The sequence below is a fragment of the Quercus suber genome, unplaced genomic scaffold (assembly GCF_002906115.3).
Source record: "Quercus suber isolate HL8 unplaced genomic scaffold, Cork oak 2.0 scaffold_490, whole genome shotgun sequence".
Classification (NCBI taxonomy): domain Eukaryota; kingdom Viridiplantae; phylum Streptophyta; class Magnoliopsida; order Fagales; family Fagaceae; genus Quercus; species Quercus suber.
Window position 1 is genome coordinate 469,697 of NW_027069939.1, and position 9,727 is coordinate 479,423.

At 33.7% G+C, this 9,727-nt stretch overlaps 1 protein-coding gene and 1 pseudogene across 1 annotated transcript in view; one reads left to right on the plus strand and one right to left on the minus strand.

Annotated features, from left to right (window-relative positions):
* Positions 1-2,673, plus strand: part of LOC112009545 (ras-related protein Rab11A-like) — a 14,582-nt gene extending 11,909 nt beyond the window's left edge. Inside the window, exon 2 of the mRNA XM_065763072.1 lies at positions 1,802-2,673. Within this exon, the coding sequence (XP_065619144.1) occupies positions 1,802-2,309 (508 nt within the window). The 3' untranslated portion in view covers positions 2,310-2,673. The remainder of the gene's footprint in view (positions 1-1,801) is intronic.
* LOC136063139 ((+)-neomenthol dehydrogenase-like) overlaps positions 1-5,474 on the minus strand; it is a 25,583-nt pseudogene extending 20,109 nt beyond the window's left edge.
* Positions 5,475-9,727: the final 4,253 nt, after the last annotated feature.

Sequence of the window (9,727 nt, forward strand, 5' to 3'; positions counted from 1 at the left end):
GTGGGCACCAAGTCCCAAAGCCACCCATACCTAACCTCCCATTTAGAGAAAATCCTACTGGACCCTCTGTTGCACAAACATGAGAGCATTAATAACCCTCGCCTGAGCTGAGCACTATAAATAAGAGGGAAGGAGAAGAAAGAATGGTTGGTCAGAAAAGGGGAGGAAAGAGAACAGGGGTAATAGAGAAGAAAACTAGAGTCTTGAGAGGAGTTGGGAGAAAAGATTGTGTCGCCGAGAAGGAGAAAGGTGATCTCAGTGAGTCCTTGGTTGTAGGACTACCCATAGTAGGAAATTCAGCCCAACCAACAAATAAGTTGAGCCCAAGTGAGGTTGAGCCCATTGGCCTCATTTGCGACACGCACAGCCGCTATAGCCAACAACCATAAAAGAAAAAAACCAGCAACCCAACCCCACCCCACCATTCTCTCTCTCTCTCTCTCCCCCCACAACAAACCTAGCACATTCAGCCACCCAAACACCAATCACAACCCAAACCCAACATATCCAGACACCCAAACATGAAAAACAACCCAAACAACATTGTTAAAAACAAAATACCCAAAATTTCAAAATATGTAAAAATTTAAAGAGAGAGAAATGGTTACAGATTAGCGTAATTTCTTGATCAAAGCCATGGGCTTTCGCTTCAGACCCCTCTGAAACCTTCAAAATTTCAAACACAAAATTAATAAAACAATTATAAAATAAAATAAGTAAAAAATGAAAGATGAAATATATGAAGAAAAAAACAAGTACCTTCTACGAGCTCTGGCAGTGAAGAGCTTGACAAGTTCGTCGGTGAACATGTCCAGAAGGGCATCCAAATCAATGCCTTTGAAGTGATCAAAACACCGATTCGGCCACCCAACACCAAACCCAAGACTGTTCCGGCCACCCAACATTGATCTGGGGAAAGGGAAATGCATCTACGACCGAGGCTTTGCGGATTGGTGTTAGGGTTGGGCCGGTGGCGTGGGTCAACGACGTGGATTTGCTGATGGTGGATCAGTAGCAAGAGTGAGAGTGTGAGAAAGAGAGTGAGAGAGTGGAGAGTTGTTCAGGTTTCAGCAAAAAAAAGAGAGAGTTAGAGCACTTGAAGCAGTGGAGCTAAAAAGCTATATAGCTATTTTAGCTCCACTAAAACACAAAAATAACCATACAGCAGTGGAGCTAAAGCTATTTTTTTTAGCTTCATTGATACAGTGCACATCTATCTATGGATGTACATTGTAGCTTAGAGCTAAAAAAAAAAAAAATTTATTCCCTGCCTAGTTGTGTGTGTGGCTGTGATGGCTGTATGTAGTAGATAAATTATTTTATTGTAGTAGATATCTTATTTTATTGTGATGTTTATATTATTTTATTGTGTTGAAAACTAAAATAGATCCACTGTTACAGCATGTGTGTAGGTAAAATAGATAAAGTAACCTTTTGTGGTGTCAAATAGCTAAATTTTTAACTCTACTGCTGTTAATGCTCTTATTCGGGTACAAAGAGTCAAGTATTTTTATTTCAAAAACTTTGGCTATTTCAATTTTTTTTTTTTTGGCTGGACTTGTGGTGGCGCTTTCCAAACGCCGCATTACTATATTTGATGAGGTCAGCTTTGGTTAAATCGCTTTGGTTTTTTTAAAGTTTTACAAATTCAAGGATGGAAAGTATGATAGAGTTTCTTAACCCTTTTGAATAGGCATCAAGAGGTTGATGTCAATTTTAATAATTGGCTTTAGTATAATTGAATCAATTTTGTTAGTATAATTTATACTCATTTGATCATGTTTTTCTGTGGATTGAGCAGAAACAATGTATATTCAAATGCAGATTACAAGGATGCTGATGGGGTAATACTGGTTTACGACATAACTAACCGCAAGAGTTTTGATTGCATGACACTTTGCCTGGAAGAGCTGCATCGCCATGCAAAGAAGAGACAAGCTATCATTCTGATAGGGAACAAAAGTGATTCCGAGAATGATCGTGAAGTTCTAAGAAAGGAAGCTCGTGGGTTTGCTGAGAAGAACGATCTGATTTTCTGGGAGATCTCGGCATTGGAAGGAACTAATTTTGACAATGCCTTAAAGGATTTGTTGACAAACCTTGTGAACATTAACAGCAATAACACCACCATTAATACCACAACAGCAATAACACCACCACCACTACCACCACCAATACCACCACCAGAAATAATATCACCGCCACTAGCACCACTGGCAATAATACCACCAATACCACCATCAATAGCCACAATAATAACAACACCAATCAAGCAGCAACAATTGGAATTTGGGCAACGTCAATGGTGATAGTTTTTGCAGAAGCAATATAAAACAAAATTTTTATTTTTATTTAAAGATCGTTGTACCACACAACCATAGGTTTTAAATAAAACAAAATTACGTACCTCTTAGGACGAAATTCAAGTAAAATAAAAATAAAAATGGTGTACAAGTGTCTTATTTTCCTGCCCAATTCGATGTACCTGGCTGAGAGCTTGTGCTTCTGCTACTAGATTCAGTAGCGGTTCTACTAAGACAACGTGTTGTGCTTCTAAAAGATTGAGGCCATTGACTCCATGTTGGATTAGGATCAATAACACCTGAAATTTTTTTGATGGTGGTTGCTGGGCATTCACTTTTATATTTTCCATTGAATTGTTCTGTCCTCTAAATATATGAACATCATGTTTTAGTTATTATCTACTATTACTCTTAAATTTGGTATATGTTTATATAATGTGAAAAAGTATGCTTAGAAATATATAGAAAATATAAATAAAATATTTTTAATAATTTTTTAATCGTCGCATCCAGCTGTACCCACACTTTACTTTTTCAAAAATTGCCGAGTCTCGCACCCACATCTGCACCCGAATCCAGAAACGCATCCATGCTTCATAGATGATAATACATGCCTTCTTTGCATCTAATATATAAGACTCTAATGTGAACGAAAATGAGATCCTCTTATGATGTTGGAGGTTAATCTAAGTAAGATGCTAGTATTCTGGGGAGCATTCATGTCATAATACACTCATGCTTAAAATGTACACCAAAAGAACTTCACTGTCATTTTGTCCTTTTGGAGATCATTTTGTCCTTTTGGAGATTTTTGTTTCGCATGGATTAAAATGAATTTTCATCTTGCAAAATTTGGTCCCAGTTCAATTTTTGTCCCTCAAAATAAAAAAGTTTCAATTAGTTTCTTAAAAATTTCAAGGGATGAGTTTTGTCATTTCTGGCAACATGGGGTTAAAAAATTAATAGGTCTCGGACACAACATTTTTCACAATTGTTGATTGGTGTTTAATAAAAGCAATGTCAATTTAGACCCAATTGAAAGTAATGTTGTTCCAATCACAAGCAATATCAACCACTGTGTTAGTTACCTTCATGCCTTATACTCTCCTTTTTATTTATTTTTGGATATATGATTGTACGGGGTATGATCCCAGGCCCATTGGGCCTTGGGCCGAACATTCTCAAAAACCAAAATTGGGCCCAAACCTCTTAGTAAGTCCATCTCGTTTTGGATGAGTGATAGAGAAGCCCACACCGGTCAAGTATGACTTGACTGGGGATGTGTTTGTCCGGAATAGCCCATGTCCTTGGCAACTCGGTATTGCCTTGGGGAATATCGCTGCCGAGCAATCTTTTGGAGGCAGGAACCAGTTCCAATGCCATCACCTTTGTTTCAATAGAGCTTATCCCTTGTCAGGAATAATCAAATTGGACCCCACACACGTGTAAGACTAGAACGCAATCATGAATCCTCCACCAACCTCAAGCTATAAATAGGGGAAGTGAGTGAAGAGAAAGGGGTTGGCAATTTGGGGGAGAAAATAGAGAGTAGAGGAGAGAGAGAGAGAGAGCTAGTACCACCAAAAGGGGGAGCAACTTAGAGATGAAAAGAAGGAGCTTGTGAGAGCTGAGGGGTGTCATTGGGTCGCTTGGCAAGGAACCACCCTTAGTAGGAAACACTAAGCCCACTATACAAGTAAGTTGTGAGCCCAATTTCAAGCCTTGTCCATTAAGGGAACTTTGGGTACGCACAATGACAATTGGTACAAGGCTAAATGTTGAATATATGTATAGGTAGAGGAAGGTTAACCTTTTACCTTTAGCTCACTCCTGAGGGAGGACACATTTACTATCCTTGCTCCTGCAAGGGAAAGCTGTAATAGTGGTAGGAGAGCTTCTGTTACTCTTCTCACACCATGGTAATTAGTATTCAAGCATTCTTCTGCTTTCTCATAATTTGTTTTAATCACTCCGTGAAGTTCAATCAACTTGTAAGCCTGCCCTGAGAGCTGCATTGAAGTAGTAGTTACGGATATCGGTCTGAACAAGGCATGCATCAAAATTACTGTCTTTATTTTTATGAACTTACCCAGGATGAGGGGTCTATGTTTAAGGCCTTTAGGCTTTCCTCATCAACCACCACTCCAGAAGCTCCAGCATTATTAACCTGTAAAAGTCAAAGGAAAGTCATATNAATCAGCATATATCGATTATTTTCAAGTATGCTATCAGCCTATCTCGATTATTCGTGATATCCATGTCTATGAGGTAGAGAGTTAATGGCAGGACAAAAAAAGTGTACACAATTTAGGCAACATACTGAATGATTTGTGAAGGAAGTGTTCATACAAATTACATCAAGGAACTTTTGGAGGCATTAACTGATTGTGAAGTCACTGCATCTCATTTTCATACAATATATATCACATAAAGTAATGTGCTAAAAGAGATCTCAGCAAAATCCCACGTACCCTTGAAATAACTTGCCTAGCTATACACTTTAATTGAATGGTTGGTATAAGATTCAAATTGGAAAGAATTCATCCTAAAATCCCACATACACTTATTAATTTGGCAATACATTTTACTTGAATGGTTGGTATAAGGTTCTAATTGGAAAGAATTTATTAAGAGCCTTGTAATTCAGTAACACTGTTCTTTATGAAGAGAATAACGGTTTGAACACCTCTCCAACTTGATGTAACAATTAGAAATATAAAAATTTAAAAAAAATGGAAAGAATTTCCTCCTTACCAAGATATCAAGCTTGCCAAATTTTCCTGGATGAATTGCCAAGGACTTGATGCTAACTGGGTCAAAACATCTAGCTGACGAAAGACTATATTTGACAAACCCAACTCCTGGAGCTTCAGCAAAGCCTCCATCCCCTCTTCTCATTTTGATCTGTCAAAACAACTGTCACACCTTGAGAAGCAAGTTGCCGAACAGTTTCAAGATCAATGCCTTTGTTTGCCCCTGTAACCACTGCGTACCTATAACCAACAATGCGGTTCTTGTCAAGAAAAGGTAAGCTGCTATAGTGCTATGTGAAAAGAAACTGAAAAAGATAATAATGTGCCCTTCTGCTGCATGTTTTCCATTGCTTCCATTTCTGCAATGCTTGGATGCCTTGATGAACTTCTCTCTTGGTTTCTTATGGCTTTTATACATGCTCAACCTGTTGGTCTCTCAGTTAGCTCAATAACTTTCCATTATTCTTGAAAACATCAAAAGGTAACAACCAGCATATGCAAACAGTGTTATTATTACTTGCAGCCAAACCACATAAATGTTAAATTAAATACTAGTATTGATCCAACTTTCAGTTAAAGAAAGAAAGGGCAATCATACTTACAAGTTACAGCTAGGAAAGGAAACAATATTAGTGTTGAGTGGAGCAAATATATATTGAGATGCTGGTGGTCCAAGAGTGATGAGATATGAAAAGAGAGGATATTACACCTTCACTATTTAAGAAGGGGAAGTAACTTGAGCCTAGTTGGTGTTTGCATTGCATGCAAAGACAGAAAGTGGGGTGTGCATGGTTTTCTTTCTCTTGGAAATGCCAAAGAGCATATGGTAGATGCCTGGTATTATTCTAGATAATATCTAGTAGATATGCCGCATCACATCCTTATATGATGTAGAGAGATTGTTATTATAACTACTAGTATTTTTTAAGAAGACGAATGGTGAAGATTGCACTCCTCTTATTTGCGGGTGCCGTCTTGGAGAAAGAGGATGAAAATGACAACTTATATATATATATATATATATATATATATTATATATATAATTTGGCTAGCTAATAATATTATTGGGCCACATAGTTTATTAGTTCACAAGTAGGAAACTTCTCTATACATACCATTTAAAAATGGCACATTCCCTATTAGTCTAAATTTCACTTCTTGTCCTAATGCCTTGACTCAAGAGGTAGATGGATGTGATTGGAATAAGTCCTACTTCCAATCTTGCTAAGCAAAAAAAAAAAAAAAAACTATATATATATATATACACACATACATACATATATATAATATATAATATAATTTTATGTTCCACTTTTAGTGTTGTATTTTACATTTCCCCAATTATTATATGTTATGTATCTTTAAAAAAAAAAAAAAAAACTTTGGTTATTTTATAAGAAAATAATAAAAGACATGTGGTAGGCTAGTTTGCTAGAGTATAAAATGGAAAACTTCAAATAAGATAAATGATTTTTATTTTTTAGATACATTAGGTGTCAATAACATATTATGTATGTTCGTGATCATCTATGATTTTGGTTAATTAATATATATCTAAAAGTTGAAGGGTAATATTGACTTTATAAATTCATTTAAGGCGGTTTTAGCTTTACAAATTCATTTTAAGCAGTTTAAACTTTACATATTCATCTTCTAAATAATAAATCAATTGAAAATCAAAACAAAAGTGTTGTCTACATATATTCTTCTTGGGCGGTTTTAAATTTAAATATTATTTTGCTCTTTTATCTTCTTTTATTTTGGCTCTTCTTATTCTCTTCCTCTAACTATAAATTTGTCACTCTCTTCCATTTTATGTATATTTTTCCTATACAAAAAAAGGTTCTCTCTCTCTCTCTCTCTCTCTCTCTCTCTCTCTCTCTCTCTCTCTCAAATTTTGTTCCCTTTTTGTTGGATCTATTATTATTATTATTTTTATTGCATTTCTACCTTAGATTGATGACTATTTGTGTTTTTTAGAATTTTACTTTTGATTGTTTATAACTGAAAAATGAAATTAATGAAGAATACAAATATTCACAAGTCTTGCTTAATCATTGATGGTAGAAAAGATATAACCTGATAGTTATCCATAGGAGGATCTCCAACTAGAGTTTGTACCCTCATTGTCCTATTATTGACTAATTCATATGTGTTTCTTGATACAAATATTTTTTTATCATTTTATTTACAACACTAAATACTTTTAGTGAATGGTATTTGTTGTTGATCTAATTTGGGAAAAAAAAAATCATACTATAATATGTTATATTTTGTGTTGTTGTCAAGTTTTAACTTATTTGGAAAATTATAAGATAATTTGAATAAGCTGATGAAGAACAATTAGTTCAGTTGAAGACGATGGTCTTTGTGCAATTTCCTTTCACTATTTAAAAATATTTTGTTGAACAAATTAGTAGTAAATTGTTATGTATTTTTTTATATTATGTTCTTAGATGCTTGAATAATTGTTTTAAGTGTTTACGAATATTTTATGCTATTCTTCATCTTCCTTATATCTTATTATTATATTCTTTGAGATTTTCAAGAAAACAAATTCAATTTTGTGTTTAAAATTATTTATTTATCTATTTATTTTTCACATATTGGATTATAAGTTAGATAAGATTATGACAACATCAACACAATACTTATTCTTTTCTCAAAAAAAATTATCTACTTTTCCCCCTTTGGAATTGTACTCTTTGTTTTTTTTTTTTTTAAAGGAAAAATGGTTACAATATTTTATTTTTCCCTTTCTTTTTCATTTTAAAATTTTGTTTTGATGAGTTTTATTAATTTTTTTAGTTACGTTTCTCGGTGTTTTTGATTTTATGGTAGAAAAAATTGGGTTTGAGAAAGTTAGTTTAGAATAAAAGAATAATTTCCAAATTTTATATTTATTTTTTTATGATACAAAAAATATTATAAATAACTTTTATTAAAAAATTGATATTTTCACTAACTTACGTTTTGAATTCTTGAGAAAAATTGTATTGTTTTGATCTTGGTACGACAGAAATTATATATATATAACATATGTGGTTACTGCTATAATAAATGAAAACTAGTGTGTAACCCCGTGCATATATTATTTTCTTATTGATTATGAATTAAAAAACAAATTGAAATTAACATTTAGAATAATAAACGTAAAACTAGAATTAGTCATGCCAAGACAACATTTCCTAAGGGACCAATCCCTTCACCAAAATAACTTGGAAAAGAGTTTGACAAAGACCATCTTGCTAAGACGTGTAGCTTTGTTAGCGTTCCTATACACCTAATTAAACTCCAACCGGTCAAATCTTGCATGTAACAATCTGACTTCAACAACAAAATTAACAGTTCTCTAGTGCACTAATTTGGATCTATTGATTACTACCTCAACTCAAAATTTGAAATTACCACATTCTAAAGCTACTTTTGACCTGCTAATTCCACTGCCCACAAAAAAGCTTTGGCTTCCACTTGAATAGGGACCTTAGTATTCACTTTTTTGAGAAGGCGAATAAGCTACACTATAAGCCACATTCCATGGGTGCATGTAGGAGCTATGCTTCATACATGATTCTAATATCAAGTTCAACATGACATAAAATGATCATGAGTGACAACATTTAGGAGAAAAAGTTTTGTCTTAAAAATTTAAAACTCAAAGCTTGCCTTGAACTATGGACAATGACAATGCCTCAAGAGTCAAGGTTAAGTTATGTACATTTGATTTGCGGAGCTTAAGGTCAAAGATACAATTATCAAATGACATGCACTCACTATTATCCTCTAGCTCACAAATCAAACTTTAAAGTATCTTCTCTCTCAACCATGGCATTCACCCACCATTATATTATGCTATATGATTCTCATATGAATATTTCCAGATTCATTCATATGTGAATCTTCCAAACCAAAATTCGCTCAGAATTAAGACAAATAAATAGCTTTCGTTGAGTGCTTTCATTTGTTCCACTATATTTTCTACTATGTGATACCATTGTTTCTAGTAATGCTTAGCTTCATTAAAAGTCACACATAACTAAGTATATACTTTGAAGAGCATTACAAACTATGAAAAAAAAAAAAAAGAAAAAAAAAAAGAACCTATTATAGAAGCTCGTAAACTAAAAAAATTTCTCTAAAATGGGCTGAATTTATAATTTTCCTTTTTTTTTTTTTTTTTTTGTTTTGTTTGTTTTTGGATTTGATCTTTTCAAAGATAAGTAACAACACTCATATGGAATGCTATAATTTAGCTATTGATGAATATTTACCGCTTTTGAGTGCCATCCCCCATATTGGATCTAAGTAAATACCATATCTCTATATTTACCTATTGAGAGACTAAATATATTTTAAATTTTTAATCGACAAATCTCATCTACCTAACTTTATAAAAAACTTATATTAAAGTCTGGTCATTGTTACTAATTGTATAACTAAATTCAACTATATATTTTTTCATTATAGATCTTATCTCATGCAGTATGAAAAATTTCAAGAAATACCACTTTCAACATAGTGTCTCCAAAAAATAAGTCACGTACATTGGACTTGGAAGAAAAAGAACTACTGGTCTTGCCCAATCATACTCTTATATTCTTACCACAAATAATTGGATTACTGGCTTTGTTTATTGTTGAGATGCAACCCAAAACAAAAAAAAGGCGTACA